The sequence below is a fragment of the Pestalotiopsis fici genome, assembly GCF_000516985.1.
Source record: "Pestalotiopsis fici W106-1 unplaced genomic scaffold PFICI_Scf_8, whole genome shotgun sequence".
NCBI lineage: Eukaryota > Fungi > Ascomycota > Sordariomycetes > Amphisphaeriales > Sporocadaceae > Pestalotiopsis > Pestalotiopsis fici.
The window spans coordinates 491,655-514,643 of record NW_006917098.1 but is presented as its reverse complement, the minus strand read 5'-3'; the positions used below and the strand labels follow the sequence as shown (position 1 = coordinate 514,643).

Here is a 22,989-nt window from a genome sequence, read left to right as displayed (position 1 = left end):
GAAACATGTGCACTATTCCTGTTGCTTGTTTCCGGCAAGAGCGTGCCGAAAGATAGCGCTTGGTACCCACTAATGGTTGGTTGGGGACCAAAACATGGTGGGTGGGGGGGCTTGTCTACAAGGTATCAATGGGGGGTGATGCCCGCTAATCTACCGACTAACAGTATGGTCCCCCATTCTGGCACAAAAATGCCCCCAAAAAAGACCTTGAAGATCCACGAGATTCCTATACAGCCCTTGTGCTCAACACAAGTGCGCCCCTTCTGGAATTCAGACTACCTGAAAAGTCTCCCATATGTACTGTACTCATATATTCGCCGCCCTTGCAAGTTGTCGTGATATATTGCCAGCGCCATTTCGCAGAATTGGGATGTCCACACTAAATTCAGGCTAGTATACTCTGTACTCAGTACTATAGATACGGGTGTCTAGGCTTAATAGTCGAGCAGATTTTACTAACCCACTAACCTACTGAGTTAGGTATGTTAGCCTAGTAGAGTTTTCGCGTTTAAATCAAGTACTATATCAAAACCAGCAATAATCCATCACATGTACAGTCCAGAAGCCCTTGACAAGACGACGTAAATATCTAGGAAAGCCCGAGTATGTATATGTGGAGTGTTTTGGTAGCTACTGTCGCAAGGTCTCATGTAATCACCAATGTCAATTAATCAAGTTACAAGAAAAGCTACAGCTTAGGAGATGTACAAACAGGCCCAAGTATTCCTCTTTACATGGCTCTCATCTTACACTACCACTCCTCATACAGGAACGCTATGTGGGTGCCCATTAACCAATAATACGATTCATCATGTTTTCAACTTCTGGCAAGGCGTGCAGGTTTTGTTTGACTTTAGACTTGAGTGCCCCCGTGGACAGTAACAAGCCATATTGCTTTCCAATAATTAGGCACTCCACAAAGGTTTTGCACGCACGCTTCTGAAGCGGTCCTGGGTCTTGCTTTGCTATCAAGGCACTCATGGTCGCTGGAATGCCCTCACCGATGAGCCATTGGTGAGCGGCGGGATCCTCTTGGCAGAGAAGAAGACAGGATACTGAGGGTATGTTGAGGAAACGGTCCTGCCCCTTCTCCTGGGAACGCTGAGCGATTTCAACGATGCTCGTCAGCAAGAGAAGAAGCCTTTTGGTGTCCTTTTCCTTGCCGATGAAGCTCAGCTCATTGGCGCATGCCTGATTTGCATCATTGAATAGCTCGACCTCGTAGCTGCTGTCAATGTACCCTTCGAAGAACTCTGCAATGACCCTGGCAAAGTATTCAATCGGCTTGGGTTGCTGATTCTCAATCATGGCAATGTGCGACGTCAAGAGCACCATTGTACGTGCTGCATTGTCTTGCCGGTTGCTTGTTTGGACACTGACGTCGAAGCCATTCAAGAAATCGCGGACGCCCTGGTGCAAGAACTCCTCCGCGTCCCTGTTGTAGGCGAGGGCAGTAAAATTGGAAAAGGTCTTTGATGTGATGGCATCCCCCTCTCTCCACCCCTCGCGGCAAGCCACAAGTTTGGCTTCCGAACCGACCATGACGGAGATGACCAACAGTGCTTGAAGATCGCTGGGGGCGACCTCGCTCAAGATCCGCTCCGGGAGTTCGCAGATGGCCCTTAACCTCCCGCGGTTCCTGGATAGGACGACCTGGACAAAGAATTCGCGATGTCTCTCGGTCCATCGTCGCAGCTCGTCCGTCCGGTTTTCCCGCACGAGCTCTTGGAGCACAGACAGGTTCTCCCAACGGCCCAACGCCACAGACCTCAAATACAGCGTCACCAGCTGGAAAATAAGGGGAAAGCGAAAGGAAAGGCTAAAGGCTTTCATGACCATTTCGACCTTGCGCGACGCCTGCTTGTAGCGCGCGAGGAATATTTGTTCCTGAAGGCCCAATATCTCCTCCACTCGCTCGTCCATTGGGTCTGCAGGTCCTCGTAGGGTAACTCCCGGCGCAGTGGGTAGTTCGTCTACACGAGCTCCGTGTTCAAGCAGCACCTGGACGATTTCCTTGGAATTGGCCTGAATGGCGCGAATGAGTGCCGTGTCATTATGCTCAGTTTTGGTCTCAAGACGGGCACCGTGATCGAGCAGCACAGCCACGACGTCCTTGTGTTGTCCAGTAACGGCAATATGGAGTGCCGTCAGGGTGCTTCGATCCTTAAAGTTGAGTCGAGCACCATGGTCAAGGAGCAAGTCCACCATGTCGCGGTGGCCTTGGTTGACAGCCCAGGAAAGCGGCGTCCGACCATAGTTGTCCTTGCGCGAAATGAGCCGGGAACGCTCGCTGATCAAGAGCCTAGCCCACTCTATATTGCCCAGGTACGCAGCGAGATGCAGGAGTGTGAATGAGGGCGGGTTTCCCCCATTCTTTTCCAGCTCCCAATAAACTTTCCACCATTCTTCGCGAATGGTAGATTCCACGTCGAAGAATGGGCGAGAGAACTCGGACTGTTGATCAATCACACCTATAGCGTGCTGGAAATGCATAGGCCAGTATTGACTGGCATAAGACAATAAAGGATCAGGGCCAGAATTCTCCGTGGTCCCTCGAGAGGCGCCATATCCATGTTCAAGGTGTAACAGACAGGTTTGCATTAAGACCCTGTGAGTGTGCTGGGTCATGTGAAACATGTTGATCCCTTTGATGTTGACCTGGTTGCTTTGAAAGAACTCCTTTGCTGACTCATGGACCAGGTTCACCACGTCTCCTTCAATCTTTACCAGTAGCCCGCCGAGTCTGAGTCGTCGCTTGACCACTTCTGTCGCCGGAATATTACCAGACGGCTTGATCCCCGTTGCGACTGTCAATTCTTCCACTGTAAGGGGTCGTGCCGCGAGCACAACCCATTGAAGGATAGGGACCAGCGCCTCCTTGTCGTCAATCTGCTGAAGGATTCGCTGGTAAACTCCACCCAGGCCTTTGGGAACACGAAGGAGAACCTCATTGATTTTGCCCCAACTCCTGCCTTGAAGCTCATTGGCAACAAAACCTACCCACAAAAAGGTACCATCAGCACCTTCCAACAACGCCTGGCGAACTCGCGCAACCATTTCCTCTGAAAGGTCTTGCTCGGTCGCCAGCTCCGCGACTTTGGCCAAGATATATCTCTCGACATCATTCGAGGTCTCGGTTTTGGAGTCATCCAGCTTGATCTGCTGGTATTGGCCCAGCTTGTTCTCCAACACGGCTGGCTGCGGTCGAGAGAGGACAATGAGCTTCAGTCGCGGGCCTGCGCTTTCCTGTGAGCTGGACAGGTGATTTCCAACGGCATCGAGAAGCTGTCTGAGCGATTCTTTTTCGCATTCATCCATACCGTCCAGGACGCAGACTACCTGAGAAGACCTACTCTGCCGAAGCATGGTCAAGAATACTCTCCACAATGAGACGAAGCTCGAAACGGTGTATTTAGTTGTTTCAGTTCCCTCGAAAGCGCCTTTGATCTCCTGTGCCAAATGCGGATGTAGGTCGATCCATTGGTGGATGATGCCTCTCATTATCGTCACTGCCGAATTTCGGTTCTTATCACGGTTGGAACAAAAGTAATATAGAAGAACGTCGTTAGCAGTGTCAATCACGGGCTGTAGCGCTTCCGTGATATAGATTGCTAGCATTGTTTTCCCTTTTCCAGGACCGCCTGAGACCCAGAGGACTGGAAGCTTGGGGTCCTCTAGCCATTTTCGATAACTGGGATGCTGTATGAGCCATTCACATGTGCCGTCAACTCTGTGTCCCTTCAATGCAATAAGAGACTTTCGATCAACTTCGGGTCTAGTCAATAGTAAAGCATCGAGAATCGGCACTGCTTCGGGATAGGTGTTTGTTGGCTGCGAGATCGTCTTGGAAACCGAGGGTATGAACGACAAGACCTCTTTTGCATATGCTGCAGCAACCACCGCTGCATATGCGTGCCAAATATTTGAACGGTTCGAATCTGCATAGTCACAGATTCCGCGGATGACCAGATACCGCGCGGCATCTTTTAGGCCACTGGTCTCGGTATCGAAACATAGAACGCCTTGATTTTGCGCCAACCTGTCTCGATTTGTCGCTTGACGCGGTAATTGACGACCAGAAGCAATGAGACCATAATGTACTACGGGGTCCTGAGTGTCTCGTGGTCTCCGGGGTAGAATTCTGTCCGGATTGCAATGGTTGCATCCGTCTTCGTTGGTTTCAATGACTGCATGATCATAATCCGGCTCGAAGAGGATGTCTTGCTCAGGGCCTGGATGGGCAAAGGCCTCGGGATCTTTCTGCATGATCTCGGAAATGAGCCGGGATATCTTGCTTTCTTCAAAAATTGTGGCTGTTTCAGTCTTTCCCATGGCTGTGAGAAGCAATGGTGTTGGTTGGAGCAAGGACCTGTCGCTAACAAGCTGATCTTCAGCTCGCCTCCTCTCGCCCAAGTCGAGTTGGACAACGCCCGGCCTACCAGCCGTTGACTTGCTGACGACGACATCACCAAGGCGAACATCCTCCTTCGTGTTTGGTACTCCTCCCGCAATGCCGACTAGGAGGCTGTACCGGATAGATTTGAAGGTCGCGTGCATCTGCGCGACTACGTCTGCAACCGACGTCTCGCCGTAAACGCCGGATTTCGGATATGCCACAACGACATTGTGGCCTTGGAGACTCCCCAGAATGTAGCAGTTGTTGTCCTTTGAGTACTGATCCGGAGGTAGGTTATCATGAATGCGATCAAGTGTCGCCTTGGCTGCCTCTACTTCTGTTGGTAGTGCGCAAGCCCATCCCACAGAGTAATCTTCATTGGACGCCATCATTCAGATTATAGAGCTCTAGTGATAGGCGTCGAGAAAAAGGCCCAAGGTCGGTGCCGGCGCGTTCTATACGATTATTGTAGGGCTTGCTAGAGTTTTGTATGTCTAGGTAAAGACCAGTTCGACTCTTCGAAACATGGCATGAATTATTGCTGCTTGAGCAAGACGAAAATTTGCCATTCCAAAATATATAGCAGTGAACCAAAACTCGAGGGGAAAGGAGAGCTTTGAATCAGCCCTGTCTCCGAATTGCGAGCTGCAGAAGTCAGCGCCTCGTCCAATTTGAGACGAGGATGTCGCGGTACATGTACCTACATCTACATTCTCCGAATCCGTCCCGAGTATATACCCTTGGTGCAACGGAACCGAAGCTCAAAGATCCCTGCTAGGACTAACACGACCCCTGAAATTGAATTTCACTCAACAGTCGCAGGGGTGTGGTTATAGAATCAATCATGTCTCGGTACCCATGTGAAGAGAAAAAGGAATCTCCGGGGGACGACACCCCCCAAGGACCCCTGTTTGATGTGGCATGTCAGGCTGTAGGCAAAAAAGCAATGCTGGAGTAGACATTGCAATTGGACATCTACAAGTATCAGATAAGTTGCTGGAACGACCGAATAAAAGGGTGCAATGCAAGCCGGGCCTTCCCAAGTAAGTTGCAATTGTTGGACAATGAAAATGGGGACTGTCGGTCTGAAGGGCAAATCATGCCACCAGAGAAATACATGAAGGGTTGCGAGGGCGTCAAAGTAGGTACATGTCAATACCGCTCACATGCCTAGGTACCAATCCTCCCTTGACACGCGCAGCGTGGGGAGTGGCACCCTTCGCGTGACACGACGGAAAACAACAGGAAGGGCTATCATTTCTTTTTTCTTTTTTTCTCACACACAATAGTTTCGAGGAAGAGCACCATCTTTGTTTCACTCTTTATGTCAGATCCTGCTTGTATCTCCTGTCCTGGCTATCGCGACACCGCGCTAAAGTCAGCTCTTAACTCGATACCAACGGGAAAACGTCCTCGCATTGCCACCCGTTTCATTGGGGCTCTTCAGCAAGTCAGCGAGCCTTGCGCAGCGTCCCAGAAACCGTATGGTGTGCGTGGAATATTGTCAATTGTGGAGGTTATTTTTAACCCGTCAGCGGGGAACTCCCAGAGGGGAATAGCCGACAGAGAAGTGTGGTGCGGAGAGTCCATAAGGCTCTGTACCAGGACGCTCCCCACTGTCGTTGATGTCTAGAGGGAGACGGGGTTAAGGAGACAGTAGCGGGATTCAACCCGTTTGTTATACTCTTGTTATCCAGCGCGCGTCGAGAGTACGGCCAGCGGCGCACGTTCAATGCGCCATGGGGGAACTTGAAGAGAAAATGGAAGGCCCGTCTTCTTCATTATCCATTCCCCCCCTCCAAGTCCTGGCCCCCACCCCATCGTTGTCACCAGACGCGACAGCGATACCGTCTGCTCATCGACTTCCAGTTACGCCCCCACAGCCGCTGAAGGATTCTTTTTCGAAAGAGTCAGTAAAAGCTTTTCTCCGTCAGAGATTTTCAAAAACCACATCCAGTGAGCGCAAGGCATCCCCAGTTCTACTCTCCTTTGACGAGCTACCAGAATGGCACCAAGATAACGAGTATATCCGTCATGGCTACCGTCCGATCTCAGGCTCGGCTCGGGTCTCGTTCCGCAGTTGGTCCTACCTCCACAACGAGTCGGTGAATATATTTTCCCACTTCATACCGGGAATCGGTTTTCTCCTCGGCGAGTGGTACATTCTGCAGTACCTTGCAAGTAAATACTCCCGGATCACAGCCACTGATTATGTCATATTTACCATATTCCTCTTGACTGCCGTCATCTGCTTGGGGCTGTCGACAACATACCACACCATGATGAACCACTCCAACAAGGTTGAAAAGTTCTGGCTGCGGCTGGATCTGGTAGGAATAATGGTCTTGACAGTGGGCGACTTTGTGTCGGGAATTTATGTGATTTTCTGGTGCGAACCTACGCAACGCAAGATATACTGGTCCATGGTGAGTAAAATCCAATGTGCCCTGTGGATATCTCACCCGGCACTGACTTTGGTTGGCAGATTGGAGTCCTTGGAACGATTACCATCTTGATCATGGTAAATCCCAGATTTCAGCATCGAAAGTTTCGGGTGTTCCGGACACTTACGTTTGTGGCGACTGGCGCGTCTGGTTTCGCACCGTTGATACATGGAATCGTCATATTTGGTTGGTCGCAAATGGTGAAACAATCTGGTCTACCATATTACCTTGTTGAAGGAGGTTTTCTGTTATTCGGAACTTTGTTTTACGCAGTGAGCCTCCGACTCCCTGCTACATATGGCAGCTAATCATCGCTAATGTAGTTCTGCAGACCAAATTTCCCGAAAGTCGATATCCAGGCAAATTCAACATATGGGGCAGCTCACACCAGATCTTTCATGTAATGGTGGTGCTCGCCACTGTCTCCCAATTGGTTGGGATCTTAGAGGCTTTCGACTATAATTACTTCCATAGAACATGCTTATCTGTCTGAGTAGAGGAGAGGGTGAATAGAATTCTCACTGGGAACGGCTTCCAAATGCTGGTGATTGAATTTAAAGTAGAAATATGCGGTCCCTTCGCTGCTAGGGCCTATGACGGGTAGGACTCCTGGTTCCGAATGGAGAGTTACTTGCGAGCATTTATACAAAGAGGCCAGCAACAGTAAAGCCAAAAGCAATACATCGACTTCAATGAGTCCTTTGCATCGAATAGTAGAAGCCATTCGAGACATTCTGAAATTCAACATGTACTCGGAGACTTGGAAGGACGGGACCCCATCGTGCATAAGCTTCTTGAGGCTACACCACCAGACAACCTTGTCAACTAGAGACTGATCGTCCACGAACCCTAACTAATCAGTCCGCGGCCCCCTTCTGTCTTCCCGGAAGTTCCTTGGCCAAATTCACCAATCTGGGGAAATGAAGGTCTCAACTATCTTTTCGTAACGAACCATCAGCAAATTTAAAAAAGCATATTTGTGTTCTTCTCTATGCTCACGAATGGATGCCCTGGGGTTGGAAAATAGCGATGAAGCAACGGAGCGGACTTTAAGCTAGTGAAAACATCTCAATCAAAGTCATGTGTTTGATTTTACAACAATAGTCCACTACTGAGTGGATGAAAATGACGTACACTAATTACTGCCCACAATCTCACGGATCAGGCAATAAGAATACGATTCGCAATCATCTCCATATTCGGTTCTTGGTATTAGCCTCGGCGATTAATCTGTCGGGGCATTCAACCCGCCCGAAACCTTCCAGTACAGATATCTATTGCGAAGAGAGGTTGTTGTGGATACTTCTCGGACGTAATGAACGCGGAGATATCACTAACGCCATGAAAAGTTTAAAAACGTTCTATAATGCATTGCGCAATTCTCCAGTTGTGGGGTCCCTCAAGTGCATCAGTGGATTCTATGGAAGCCGTAAACTTCCTTAGTTTTCAGGATATGCCCACAAGACTACTAATGCCAAGTCCGTACGTAGGTAGATATCGAGGCTTGGCATGTAAAAGATAGGTATCTGATTATTAACCATGCCCTTGTCCTTTGATGCCACCTGAGCATTCGCCGAATCCGTATTCATCTCATTGCAATATTTATAAAGACCATCTCTCTTCTTCAAATATAGAATTAGGCTATACTTTCACAAGATCTTAATCGTGAACATTCTCAAACTACCTGACATCACAATGGTGCACACACTCCGGTTTGGCGAGACTCAGGTCCCCGTCCCTGGCTTCGGTGCCATGGGACTTACCTCCTACATGGGACACAATCTTACGTATGAAGAAGCTGAGCCCGTCCTTTTGAAGGCGGTAGAGCTTGGATGCACCTTTTGGGATACCGCTGTGAGTCGGATTCATCTAGATCCTCGCGTCAAAAACCTTGCCTTGGCATATGCTGATTTGAACCGACGAGAAAGGTTGCTTATGGAGCGGGTTTGAATGAGAAGCTACTTGGCGAATTCATCAGGAAGCACAACGTTCGAGACAAGATCTTTGGTGAGTCCGTACAAAGTCATGATGTACTTTGACACAGCTGACCGTTCCGTGACAGTTGCTTCGAAATGTGGCTTTGAAGTTCTGGGTGGGCCACCAGGTATCAACAACTCCCCATCCCACATCAGGTCCTACCTTGAAGGTACCATTGAGAGACTTGGCTTTGCACCCGATCTCTACTATTTGCATCGAATGGATCCCAGTAAGCATATTACAAGCACCACACGCCATGGCTATCGCTGAACCCGCACAGATACTCCCTTGGTTGATTCAATCACGACCTTGGATGACCTCCGCAAAGCGGGAAAGACCAAGTACATTGGTCTTTCAGAATGTTCTGCAACGACACTTCGAAAAGCCAATTCAAGTGGGATCTGATCGAGTCTAGCAACGACAATGAATCTGCTAACTTTTGGTGTTAGTTGCCAAGATCGATGCAGTTCAGTCAGAATACTCTGCGTTCGAGACTTTGCATGAAGAAAGTGGTGTCATTCAGGCAGCCAAGGAATTGGATGTAGCATTCGTCGCATACAGCCCGCTCGGCCATGGCTGGCTTGTGGACAACTTTGACTTCAAGTCGCCAGACGATTTTGCACCTGACGATTTCCGACGCACCGGTAAGCATTGCCCTCACTGCCTCACATTCTGGACCTCGAGAACATGTAATGACCAACGACTTCTCGGTTTAGTACCCAAGTTCCAAGGCGAGAATTTTTACAAGAACAAGGCAATCGTGGATGAAATCAAGAAATTAGCGACCAAGAAAGGATGCACCGTCGCTCAGATTGCGCTCGCATGGGTCGCCGCGCAGGGCATGATCGCCATTCCCGGAACGACTCAGGTTGCACGGCTAGAGGAGAATTGGGCGTCCAGAGACATTGATTTCAGCCAAGAGGAATTGCAGGAAATGCGCACAATCGTCGATTCTGCCAAACCCATAGGTGATCGCTTTGACGCGATACAAGAGTCCTTCATAGATCATTAATATGAGGGACTCGCGAAAACGCTTGCCTCGGATGGGAGGAGATCAAGTTGAACTTGCGAAGCTGGGTCGCGTGCTGGAGGGGAGGCAGTTCCTGCTAGTATGTATGTTCTCTGAGATAGGCTCTGGATTTCATGTTGTTACCTTGATCTGAATAGCCGGTACTGTTACGCTGCGACCTCGCGTGCAACGGGATACCTCAACCAACACGTGACGAGCAGCATGCAACAGTACGCAATCATGCAGGACGATATAGTTCTCCACAGCGGGGATTAGATATACAGACTATAACTTCACAAAGTGGCACTGGTACAGTCACATTGCAAAGACTTTACGACTAATGCATGGAGATCTTTCAATAGAACAAGGATGGTGGAAATGTGACTCAGAAGTGACTCTTACCGGGGCTTGGCTTCAATGGGTGCTGATCCTTGTTGCGTGACTCTGTTTGCCTCAGGGGACTGGCTTATCAAAGCCGATGCCAATTGTGCAATATTCCTATATTATATACCCATGTACCTATCTATAGATATTGATGCATTTTGTCTAAATGAGAATGACCACCTAACTTGATCCAAGTTGAGAGGTTACCCTCAGATCTTATCTTGCCCAGCTTGCGCTCAGCTAGCTTCATAAACGTGCACGGATCCACCTTACGAGCAGATTACTCTGCATTCCATCACCATTCTAATTGCCCAAGAAGACAAACGAACGCGAAAGCAAAAAGAAAAAATTGAGACCTATTTCTCAACTCCTTAGCATCTTGTTTTCACAATGGAGGAACTTCATCAATCGTCCTTGTTAGAATCTGGTGGGGTCAGGGTCGCTGTTCAAGGTTGCGTAAGTTTTAACAACCATGTAGCGCTAGGGAGCTTGACAAAGCCTCGCTGTGTCTATGACCATCACTACCAACCGTGACGTCTGAATCCTTTTTATCGGACTAGAACTCTGACGGAAAACAAAATCTAACGTCTATTCTCAGGGACACGGTCATCTTGACTCAATCTACCAGTCTGTCCAGAATGCCGCAGAAAGTCGAGGCTGGGATGGTGTGGACCTTGTGATTATTGGGGGCGACTTTCAGGCCGTGCGTAACGCAGCAGATCTTACAGTAATGTCCGTTCCCATCAAGTACCGGAAGCTTGGTGATTTTCCAGAATACTACAGCGGCCGGACCAAAGCGCCGTTTCTTACCATCTTTATCGGAGGTAACCACGAGGCCAGCTCACACTCATGGGAATTATATTATGGCGGCTGGGTAGCGCCTAATATCTACTACCTTGGATCCGCCAATGTGCTTCGTTTTGGGCCTATTCGGATCGCTGGCATGAGTGGCATTTGGAACGACCCGGATTACAATAAACCCCATATCGAACGACTACCCTTTAACCACTCTAACCACTCCAACCACAATGACATCAAGAGCTTTTATCATGTTCGCGAGTTCGATGTACGCAAACTCCTCCTTATCAGAGAGCAGGTGGACATTGGTCTCAGTCACGATTGGCCGAAAGGTATCGAGCGATACGGTGACGAAGAGGCTCTTTGGAGGATAAAGCCATTCTTCAAACGGGGAAGCCTGGATGGGACACTTGGAAGTCCCGCAGCCACGTACGTTTTGGACCGATTACGGCCGCTGTATTGGTTTTCGGCCCATATGCACTGTACGTTTTCGGCCGTGAAACGGTTCGAGGTAATGGCGCCAGCGTCGCCGAGTTCAGAACAGAAGCCAAGGCCAGTGTCCACTGAACCGTCATCCGTTGCGCCATCCGCAGTTTCTCCAGGTATTCCCGGGCAATCTGTGCCTGCAACCATATTCAACACCGAGACAAAATTTCTGGCTTTAGATAAGTGCGGGCCGGGGAAGAAGCACTTGGAGCTCTGTTACATTAAGCCAGCTACTGCTGCTTCAAAGTCAGCCTCCAAGAAATTCATATTGGAATACGATCCAGAGTGGCTTGCAATAACGCGAGTTTTTCACCAATACCTCACCATTGGGGAACGTGACGCCAAGATGCCAGCCAACGAAGGCGAGAACGTTTACACAGAGATGATCGACAAGGAACGTAGGTGGGTAAACGAGCACATTGTGGCTCAAGACAAGCTTACAGTTCCCGAAAACTTCACACTTACTGCCCCTCCACATAACCCAGGAGACCCTGAGACAGTGAATTCGCAACCCAGGGAATACACAAATCCTCAAACAGTGGCGTTTTGCGAGCTTCTTCAAATTAAGAATCTCTGGGATGCAACGTCTCAAGAGAGGAACCATCGGAAAGCCCAAGGACCGCACCGAGATCCTCAACCCAGATCTGGTAATCGTGGTGGACGTGGTCGTGGAAAAGATGGCGATCGCGGGGGCGGACACGGAGGAGGAGGACGGGACTGCAGTATTGACCGTCCTTGAACTATCATGAATGTGAGATTATGAAGCAGGAGCGAGATGGTCAATTTAAAATTCAAGTGCATGATTCTTAGTGCCCCTGAAGTCACAAGGTCGATAGCAGCTTAGAGAAAAGGTAAGATGAGCCAGAAAGAATAGAATTGGAACATTATTTCGACCTCCCCTGCCTGTGGCTGCTACTCAGGGGAAGCTTTATTTCTTTGTTTGGGTCACGCCAAAAGTAGTCAAAGCCGGCCAGTCTGAATGGTCACTAGTCAGCCCTCGATGGCATATGTGGTATTGGAGGAGGGAAGTCATACCAAAGTGCGTTCGTTCCTTGTTGATATAAGTTACCTGAGCGGTTTGACCGACGAATAGTTCCTTGCCAACTGTGGATTCGAAGCAGTAGCCGTATCGCCCAAAGACGGGACTATACTTGGCCCCCTTGTCGACTCTTCTGTCCTTGTTGAGCTTTTTCCAGACCGCGCCTCGATCATCAGTGGCAGTCTTTCCAGTGTCGTAGTCAACAGTAATGCTCTGACATCTATAGCAGTTGGCGGTAAGTGGCATCTCGATGCCTCCGTCAAACGTTATTTCACCCCAATAGTCTTCGACGAATGCGCCTGGCGACCCTTGGACCACAATATTTGGTCTGAACTTGGTCACATCCATGGTGCTGTCCCCATCTAGGCGCGAGCTTACTTGTCGATTAGACTCTTCGGTGACGACCAAATAATGGGCGATATCGTTAAAGGCAAGCCGCTCTTCCGGCTGCGCCAGGAACGGGACGGTTGCTCTAATTCTCCTGACCAATCGAGCCTTTTTGAGGCCGCCCCGACTGTGAGGGGCCAGGGTACCAAGTACAGGTCGAGAACCGTTACCAATGTGTACAAGTCTTATCTCAAAGCCTAGGCGATCCGTGAACCACTGGGAGATCTCGTCGCCCATATCATAGGCTGCGCACGAGCTTCCGTGGAGGTCCACCTGCACTTCGCTTCGGCCCTCAAGAGACGGCACGAGAGGAAACTGTATGCTTTGATCCGAGTCGACACTGGCATCACTGGCACCAAACTCGGAGCCAGCACCATGCCAAGAAACACGGATCTGGGCGTTTGCCATGTTCTCGCCCTGATCCTTGAGATCTATCGCAGTCCTGAATAGAGCCAATTGAAGATAGTAACCGATCAGCATAGTCTCATGCCTGGTCAAGTTTCCGTCCTCATCTCGGTGAATGCGCTGCAAGCAGAATGTGCGGTCGCCAAGGAGACCATAGCGTCCAATGTAAGCTTTTTCAAGCCGGCAGCCCCGGAGACTTTTGACGGGATAGATATAAAGCTACGTCGCCACAAGATCAGTCGTTCGAGCTCTCAAACGCAAATCGCAATGATAAAGAGAGGTCGACTGACCTGAGAAATCTCGAGGGGAGGCCCGGATTTCTGCGAGAAGGTGACGACAAGGGCAATGACAAGGATTGCTATAACCACAGCGACTTGCACGTGCGCAGAGCTCGTGCCGACGTTGAAGAATTCCTGAATCATGATCACGGACGGCGCTGTTATTCTTGAATAACAGTCATTTCGGCAAGGGCACCTCGGAATGTTGGGTTTGAAGGCTTCTCCGGCAGAAAGTCTTAAGAAATGGGAGTGTAGGGCAGAGGCTGCTGCTTTGTGGGTATATCCCGCTGCTGGCTGCAACAACTACGTAAGAGCGATCCTCGGAATCATGCCCCTCTTGATATTTTTCAGGTCTTGTAACTGCATTAGTGTAGACTGCGGTAAGCGCACGTTGATGGGTTGCACCATGCACCGGCATTTGCAGTGATCTGCGTGCTATGAATGCTACTAGATAGCGCTTCAACTGTTCTAACTGGAACCGTGAACGTGGGGAAGGGGGGCATCTACAGGTACCTAGGTATGAGGTAGCTTTGACTATGCCGCATACGGCAATTTGATTGACCACTTCGGTAGCGTCCTCGCCCGGCATCAACGTCCCCCTCTGTCCCGTACTATCTCCACCCTCCAACCGCCGTCCATTCCATCTTTCGGCCTGCTACTATCGGCGCCTTCATCATGCTACTGACTCAAAGGCTGCAATATCAAGCCGATAGTCTATGAAATCTGCGGAACCGTGTATATTTCCCTACCGTCTCTTCCCCAGGGCCCCATTTGGTCCCCGCTAAAATCATCACGGTGACTGGTTTTCATTGATCAGATTGCCGAGAAGATTGGAGAAAACTTACCTGTTCAACATTGTGAAACCGCCTGTCCAGCGTTGCTATCAAGATTTTTCCTCATTTCTACGAGGAATGCGAAATTTCACCTCGTATATTCATGGTCCGAGTGAGAACGGTCGTCGGTTCTTGCTGGTCCTGCAAGAAGCGTCGCATTCGATGTGATCTGGGCAAACCGGGCTGCGTGCGGTGCTCCCTGATTGGCGCGTCCTGCGACTATGGCGAGAAATGCATCAGATGGAACTCCAAGGCGGCCACCTCAATACCTGCTGTCTACCAAGCCAACGACATGGGCAGTTACCATGCGACCTCTTTGGCGGTAAACGAGAAGCGTGCTCTGGAATATTTCCACGGTCGCCTGTGGCCCTTATTTACTACTGCCTCCGAGCCCTGCTCCCCACCAATCGTAATGGCCCTCCAGCATCGTGTGCTGCTACTTGCAATCTGTGTCATCTCAGACGGCCATCGGATTCTTCAAGACGGCAGAAATGATCGTCGTATGCTTAAATCGAAGCATCTTGAATGCCTTGCCGCGGTTCGAGGCGAGCTGGACACTCACTGCCAAAGTGGTGACAGATTACCGGTGTCTCTTCTGCTTGCCGTGCTCTTTTTGTATTTTCACGGCGGCTACATGGACTGCACGCTGGACATGGCCTCAACGGCAAGTCACCATGCCGGGGTCAGAGCCATCATCGCAGGCCTCGGCGGCATAGAGGCTATCCTGGACGAATGCCCTGAGCCGCTTCATATGCTTCTCTCAGAGTTTGCATCTGCGGACCTCACCACCACTATGATCAAAGGCGGTTCTCCTGCGTATGGTCCAGCCTTTTGGCTCGCTGTTGATAAGCGTTGTGTATGGTGGAGTCGGGACCCTTTGGGCCGCTCCTCTCTCGCATCCGTATTCAGCGGCATATCGCGCATGATTGCATACCAGGTCGGGCTTCTTAATAAGGGAGAAGGCCCTGACACTGACCGGATCTTAGAGTTTGAAGCACTCTTTGACCCGGTCTATATTCCAGTGACATCGGGAGGTTTGGGCAATCACGAAGGTGGAAGCAAAACCGCTACGAAGAACAGCCTTGAAATATTCAATGCCTTCAGCCTTATCCGCGCGTTTCAGCTGGCGGCGCTTATCTATCTCCGAAGGGCCGTCTGTGGCCTACCTACCTTGCATCCTCTTGTTCAACAGCATGTTCTTCCCTGTCTGGATTGCATTCTTGACATGGTCCAGCCCACAATGGTATTCAACTGCGTCATATTTCCACTACTAATTACTGGTGCCCACGTTCAGTCGCTTGGCTATCGACGCAAAGTGAGAAATCTAGTGAGTGCAATTCACCGTGATATGAAGTTCTGCTCCGTTCAATCTGCTGGTGTGTTTCTGGACAGACTTTGGGCCAGTCGACCCGAGGTTTTGTCATGGTATCAGATGTTTGCAGGGCTGAACCTTGATGCAGTCATACTATAAGTACGCAGGTATATACTGTTTGATATATATGTATTTGATGCCCCGTCTCAGCTCCTATCATGCGGGCTTCAGCAGCCGCTTTTGGATAAGCTTTCCTGATGTCTAATGTCCTTTTTAGTCACTGGGATCAAGTTGACCAAGAATTTGTAGCTGCAACACAACTCTATTACCAATTCTTTTCTTTCGTCTTCGAACACGGTCAAATTACATCAATCCTTCGCAGATACTCGCCCACAAGACCAGCCATATAACCAGCCCCAACAAGCCAGAATTGATCATGGAACCACGTAATGCAGGAATTTGGATGCCAGTCGTGAGGCTTGACGCCACAATGAAGAGGCGATAATGAGAGTCCAGGGAAATGATTTGCAGAAATATCTATGGCATTATACTACACACGTCTAATTCAAAGTGTCATTGTCCACAGTCTTGATTGTTCGCTACTACTGCTCAAGTCTAAAGTTAAAGACCCCGTTGCCTCCTGTCCCCAATTCCCAATCCCCAATCCCCAGTCACTATACCTCTGGCCCCCCAAGGCTGAAAACCTAAGCAGCAGAAGAGCTGCGGGACGCAGTGTTCTCCCATAAGTTTGCGGGCCCGGAAACTTGACCAAAGTAGTGTAATAGGCTTATTAAGTGCGTGTAGTTACGCAGTTATGGCTAGATATAATTTATAAATTAGCTTAAATAAAAGGAAGCTATTTCCTATGCGTAAATTTTATCGTAATTTATTTAGGTACCGGATTAATTATATATCCGGTGCCGAAAATCGGGTGCACCCGTAATATTACCTTTTTTTTGGGCTTTTTAGGGAATTAAACCCTAGATTTTTAAAAACTCCCTTTTTAACCACTAAGCTATAATAGCCGCTTATACCCTAATTGCTTTACGCAACGCTTTTTTTCCGCAATTTTTATTATAAAACCCGAAATTCTTTTAATTATAATATATTTTTTATTACGAATAAAAAACTTAAAACGTAAAATCCTTAATAATTATTAATAAGCCGTTATTTTTTTAATATAAAGAAAAAAACGCTATCCGGATATATTTAGGATATTAAAGCTTTTATTAAAAAGTATTTAATTAATTAATTTAATATCGAAAAGCGCGTAACCGGCTATTGCGTATAGCCGGTATTTTTTTCGAATAAATAAAAAAATTCCTAATATTTCCTTTAAATAAAAACGGGAAAATATAAATAAATTAAAAATTTAATTTTAAACTCCGATAAAAAGCGAAAGCATTTTATTAATTAAATTTTTAAGTTTTTTTTTTAGCTAGCCTTTTTTTTCGAGCCTTTATTAATTATTTGCTTTTAGCTGTTTTAATAATAGCTTTTTATTTTTTTTTATTAAAAGCCTTATTTTAGCCTTTTTTTATTTATTTATTTTATTATTTACGCCGAATCGGGCTTTAAAATTATTTAAAGCTTATATATTATTAAATACGGTTCGGGTTTATTAGGTAGGTTTTGTATAATTTTGCTATTTTATTAATAATTTTCGTTTGAATTTTTATTTTATAAAATACTATTTTATACGGAAAGTTTTTTTAACGATTTATTTTTTTTATAAAATTTTTTTATCGAATATTAAAAGCGGTTATTAATTTTCGCTTTTTTATAACGATAAGGGATTTTCGCTTATTTTTTATAATAAATTTATATAAAATCGTAGCTAAATTTTATTAAATACGTTTAGCTTAATTATTTATAAGCTAATAATTTTATTAATTTTATATTTTATATTAATTTAAAATAGCTTTTTAAATATTTATAATATTTTTAGGTTTTTAAGCTTAAGCTATACTAAATTTTTAGCTTTAAATCGTTTTTATAGCTTTTTATTTTTATTTGCTATATTTTTTATTTTTTATTATATAGCTGCTATTATAGCTTAAGCTAGGTTTTAGCTTTTTTTTTTATTAGTTTACGAATTTTTTAGCTTGCTTTTTACTCATTTTTTATAAAAGCTTTTATAACGGAAATATTTATTTTATAAATTCGGCGTAATATTTATAAATTAAAAAAAAGGGATTAGCGCTAATCGAAATATTACATTTATTAATAGCAAATATAATAAAAGAAAAAAATTCGGGCCAATTATATTAAGCGTACGAAATAAAAGCTTTAAAATATAATTAAATTTTTTAATTTATACGTTTAATCGAATTGTTAATTTTTAAATAAAAGGTTATAAATAACCTTTTTTTAATATTTACGATTTTGCATAAATAAGCCTAAAAATCGCTTATTTAATTCGATTTTTTATTAAAAATAATAGCTCGAAAAAAACCGTAAAACTTTTAATAATAATTAATAAAACGCCGGGCGTAATTAGGCGCTTTTATAATATTTATACTTTTTGCTATAATTATTTTTGCTAAGCAATTTACGATTATTATTATAAAATAAAAGTTTTTTTTTTTCGTAAAAAGCTTTATTATAAAATCAATAAAAAATTCCGAATAAAACCGGTTTAATATAAGGAAAAAAGCCAAAAAAGCCGCTTTTTTTTTTCGCGCTAAATTTTAAAGCGCTTATAAATATCGTAATTAGCATAAAATTTCCGTATTGCTTTAAATATTCCCGGCTAATAAAAATACCTTAATATTATCGCAAAAATATTATCCTTTTTTAAATAGCCGGTAATAAATAAATCGTAAATTTTTTATATAAATATAATTTAAAAAAATTCCTAATTTAAAATAAGCAATTTTTTTCGGAATAAAAAAGCGTTTTTAAAATTTAATTTATATTCCGTAATTAATATTTTAATATTATATTTTTTTAAATAACCCGGGCGGAAATATACGCGTTTTTAATTATATTATAAAATATAAATTAATAAAATTAATATTTTATATTATAGCTTTATTTTAAAATAATTATAGCTTAATTTTAAAAAATAAATCTTTATTTTTAAGGATTCGATAGCTTTATTTTATGCTTAATAATTTTCGTTTTATAAATTTAAAATATAAAAATATTATATAAATTAGTATTTAAATATATTCGGCATTTTCGGAAAATATAGTAATAAATAGGAATTATTCGTTTTTAACGAGTTATAAGCGGCGAAATTTTAATTTCGGGTTATCGACCCTTTTAAAAAGGTTTTATTTTAAACGGCTAAAAGTATTAAATTTGCCGCTTTTCCTTTTTACGCGGAATTATAATTAAAAATTAAACTCGGATAAAATTAAAAATTATCGAGTTTATTTTTTAATTAAATTTTTTTTAATAATAAAATATTATAAATTTTTATAATTTATAAAAATTTTAAAAAATTTAGCTAAGCTTTTTATTTTTATTTTTTTATTTTTTTAAATAGCAAACGATCGTAAATAGCTTTTTATTATAAATTTCGTAATTAATTTCGGCTAAATTTAATTATTTAAAAAAAAAAGGCTATAAAACGTAATTTTTTTTTTATTATCGATTTATAAAAAAGCTTTTTTTAAAACCTAGCTAAAATAATCGCATTCGATTATTATTTTACGCTTTTTATTTTATATCGCTAAAATAAATATAATAATAAAAAGCTTTTTAAAAGTTTCGAAGCTATATTTTTTTTAGCTAATTTTTATTTTTAAAGTGCTAATTTTTTAAGTAAAGCTAATAAAAATCCTATAATATTGCTAAATTAAAGGATAAATTCTTTATAAAAATTCGCAAAGCCTATAAAATTGCAAATTTTTTTTACGCTAATAAAAGCCTTTTATTTTTTAATAGCCTTTATTTTTTTAAGGTTAATTTTAATTCTTTTTCCGGCATAAATAATAAATTTTAAATATTTAATTTAAATAATAGCGAATTCGTATTTTTTAAAATCGAAGCGAAGCTTAGCTTTATTTAATTTAATAAAAATCTTATTTACCTTTAATATATAATTTACGTAATTGCCGTTAAAATAAATTAAAACGTTGTTTAAATAAATAAAGCAAAAATTATTTAAATATTTTCGTAATATAATATTAATAAATTTTTAAAAAATAGCTAAAACTCTTATTAATCCGAAAAATATTATTAGCTATTTAAATAAGCTAAAATAAATGCAAAAAGCGGTTTTTTATTTATTTATTTTTTAATTTTTATTTTATAAAAAGCGGCTTTAATATTAACTTTAATAAATTATTTAGCTTTTAAAAAAAAGCGTAGGGTTTCCCTAATAAAAGGAAAAGGATAGCGATTTTTTTTATAATAGCGTTTAAAGCTCGGTAATTTACGCAAAAATAAAAATTTTTTCCGGGTTTTTTTATAAAAAATATAAGGACTCCTCCGGGAAAACTATTAGCCCTAATTTAATTTTTATTTAAATAATTAATAAATATTTTTTTAAAAATAAGCAATTTATTTTTAAATATATTATATAAAGGGCCTTATAAAATTTCGCGAATTTTGCCCTATTTATTTTTAAATAAAATAATCGCATAATCTGTTTTAAATCGATAAAATAAAAGCTCCGCTTATTCGTTATTTATAAATAAAAAAGCGTAATATTTAAGCTAAAAAAGTAACGTATCGGTTACCTCGGAAAAAATCGTTTTTCCCTTAATTTTTAGCGCTTAATTAATATTTATTATTATAACGGCAAAAATTTAAATAATTCTAATTATTTTTTTAAAATTTTTACGCGTTTTATATACTTCCGCTATATAAATAGTATTTATAATTATTTATATATTTTTTACGTATTAAGTTTTGTTTTTTATTAATTTAAATGCTTTATTTTTATATTAGCCTTTTTTACGGATAAGGAAATTATATTTTTTAATGCTAAATTTAAATGCTTTTTTCCTAAATAAATATATTACGTTATTACTTTTTATTTAAAGTTTTCCTAATATAATATTATAAGCTAAATTAGGGACGACGTACCTTATTATTATTTTTTCCGTCCGTCGATATTTATCTAATAAATAGCGATTTTTCGAATATATCGACGTTTTTTATCGTTTTTAGCAAGCCGGAGTTTTTTTATTCCGGATTTAGGTACGCTTAAATTTTTTTTTTAATTATAAAAAATTCATTAAAGGCAAAATAATAAAAATACCTATTATCGATAAACGCGTTATAATAAAATAGATTATTAACGAATATATTTATTAAAAAAAAGGTGATATATATATTATTTAGGATATTTAAAGCAATAATTATAGGTTTTTTTTTAAGCTTTAAAAGCGACTTTTTTTAAAATTTAAGTATTTTCCGACGGTTTTTTATCTTTTTCGAAATCTAAAATAACCTCGGCGTAGCTAATTCGGGGATTAAAATTAATAAAAAGGCCGTAAATAATATATTTTTAATAAAAATATTTAAATTATTTATATTTAAAGTATAGTTTTTTTTTCGGAAAAATTAAATTTCTTATTTATTACGCTAAAAAATTTAGGGTTTTTATTTATTCCCTGACGCCTTTTTGCCTATTTATATTACGCTTATAATATTAATAACGGTAATAATAAATTATTATAAATCGAATTTATTAATTCTTTTTATAATAATATCCCTTTTAGCGTTTATTCGATTTTATAAAATCTCCCGAAAAAAGGTAAAATAAAACGAGGTAATTCCGGCTTTTTTTAAAAACTAAATTTTTGTATTTTTAGCTTTTTTACGTTTATTTTTTTATAAGGTATTTAGGCAATTAGCTATTTTTTTTTAATTATATTTAATTATTAATCGTAATTATCGTTAAATAAATCGAAAATAATTAAGCGGTTTTTTAAGCTTTAATTAATAACGGAATTAAAAATAATAATTTTAATTACGTTTATTTAATTTAATTTTTTATTAAAATTAAATTAATATTTAAAATCGTTTAAGAAATCGAAAAATTTTTAATTTTCTTTTTATTTTATTTAAATTAGGCGATTACCCGCGATTTATTTAGCTTTTTTATCGATAAATTAGTTTTTGATTTTTTTAAGGAACGTTTTTTATTTAAGCTATTTAGAATTAATGCTAATAAATTATTATGCTACGTAAAAGCGTTTATTTTTTAAAAAAGCTATTATAAAATTAAAATAAATAAATTATTTATTATTTAATAGGTAATAATCTTTTATTATTATTATTTTCGTTATAATAAAAAAAAAAGCTTAAGGGGTTTTATTTTTCCGTTTTAAAAGGGCTATTTAGCGGTTTTATAATAATTAAAAGCGCTATTATAAAAGGCTTAAACCGTATTTTCGGGGTCGGAATTTTTTATAATATCGTATATTAAAAAAAAAAGCGAAGGGTTATTAAAAAAAATTTTTTTTAAAGCGATTTTATATTTATTAAAATTTTCGGATATTACGCTATTAAGGATAAGAAATAATATTAAAATTTTTATAAATACCCTATTAATTTATATAAAATTATAAAAACGAAATTAGTTTATATATAATAAGCTTACTAAATACGTATAATTACGCAATTATAGCTAAATATAATTTATAAATTAGCTTAAATAAAAGGAAGCTATTTCCTATGCGCAGATTTTATCGTGACCTATTTAGGCACCGGATCAATTATATATCCGGTGCCGAAAATCGGGTGCACCCGTAATAAGTAGTATGCCTTGGTAGTGTAGTGGATCGCCAAGACATCCACCTTGGCGCATCTGGTTGAACGCGCTCAAAGTCGTAGTTCATTAACAATTTGCGCAAGAATTACCTTCATCACCGCTGACGCATAGTACCGACCAGGGCTGCCATGCATGTTAGCAGCCTCAATCACTCGCAGTTGGGGCAGTTTCCGATTGCCAGGGCTAAAGGACATACCAAGCCATTCTTCCGATTCCCCACACGTGCCAGGTGTTATCCACATCGGTCAATTTGGACGGTTCTGGTTGGAAAAGACGTGAGAGCACCGATCTTTGGCAAGCATTGGCTGACCTGTGATGGGTCGGCAAAGCGGAACCCATTAAAGCAAGAGGATCCGGGTAGTAGGTTTCGCTTTGCATGATTGATCGAACTGATGTGCATGCCCAATCACCAACATTGAGTTTAGTACCATCAGAAAATTCGAACGACTGCAGAGGCGATCGTCGAGTGCTCACTAAAAGATGATTAAACGGGCTGTGCATGGGAAGC

General features: G+C 42.0%; 6 protein-coding genes across 6 annotated transcripts; 4 read left to right on the top strand and 2 right to left on the bottom strand.

Moving 5' to 3' along the window:
- Window positions 1-789: 789 nt before the first annotated feature.
- Window positions 790-4,785, bottom strand: PFICI_10856 (uncharacterized protein; the record flags this gene model as incomplete). Its single annotated transcript, XM_007839437.1, has 1 exon — window positions 790-4,785. One exon carries the CDS (start codon window positions 4,783-4,785, stop codon window positions 790-792), a length of 3,996 nt encoding a protein of 1,331 aa, XP_007837628.1.
- Window positions 4,786-6,156: 1,371 nt separating this feature from the next.
- On the top strand, window positions 6,157-7,148 carry PFICI_10855 (uncharacterized protein; the record flags this gene model as incomplete). Its single annotated transcript, XM_007839436.1, has 2 exons — window positions 6,157-6,822; window positions 6,882-7,148. 2 exons carry the CDS (start codon window positions 6,157-6,159, stop codon window positions 7,146-7,148), a joined length of 933 nt encoding a protein of 310 aa, XP_007837627.1.
- A 1,387-nt stretch (window positions 7,149-8,535) lies between these two features.
- PFICI_10854 (uncharacterized protein) lies at window positions 8,536-9,829 on the top strand (the record flags this gene model as incomplete). The annotated part of the gene is made up of 6 exons (XM_007839435.1): window positions 8,536-8,694; window positions 8,769-8,847; window positions 8,903-9,046; window positions 9,098-9,211; window positions 9,267-9,461; window positions 9,534-9,829. 6 exons carry the CDS (start codon window positions 8,536-8,538, stop codon window positions 9,827-9,829), a joined length of 987 nt encoding a protein of 328 aa, XP_007837626.1.
- A 771-nt stretch (window positions 9,830-10,600) lies between these two features.
- On the top strand, window positions 10,601-12,233 carry PFICI_10853 (uncharacterized protein; the record flags this gene model as incomplete). Its single annotated transcript, XM_007839434.1, has 2 exons — window positions 10,601-10,666; window positions 10,809-12,233. The coding sequence occupies 2 exons, from the start codon at window positions 10,601-10,603 to the stop codon at window positions 12,231-12,233; spliced, it is 1,491 nt and encodes a 496-aa protein (XP_007837625.1).
- Window positions 12,234-12,422: 189 nt separating this feature from the next.
- On the bottom strand, window positions 12,423-13,747 carry PFICI_10852 (uncharacterized protein; the record flags this gene model as incomplete). Its single annotated transcript, XM_007839433.1, has 3 exons — window positions 12,423-12,469; window positions 12,530-13,544; window positions 13,616-13,747. 3 exons carry the CDS (start codon window positions 13,745-13,747, stop codon window positions 12,423-12,425), a joined length of 1,194 nt encoding a protein of 397 aa, XP_007837624.1.
- A 792-nt stretch (window positions 13,748-14,539) lies between these two features.
- PFICI_10851 (uncharacterized protein) lies at window positions 14,540-15,907 on the top strand (the record flags this gene model as incomplete). The annotated part of the gene is made up of 1 exon (XM_007839432.1): window positions 14,540-15,907. The coding sequence occupies one exon, from the start codon at window positions 14,540-14,542 to the stop codon at window positions 15,905-15,907; it is 1,368 nt and encodes a 455-aa protein (XP_007837623.1).
- Between the last annotated feature and the right edge of the window lie 7,082 nt (window positions 15,908-22,989).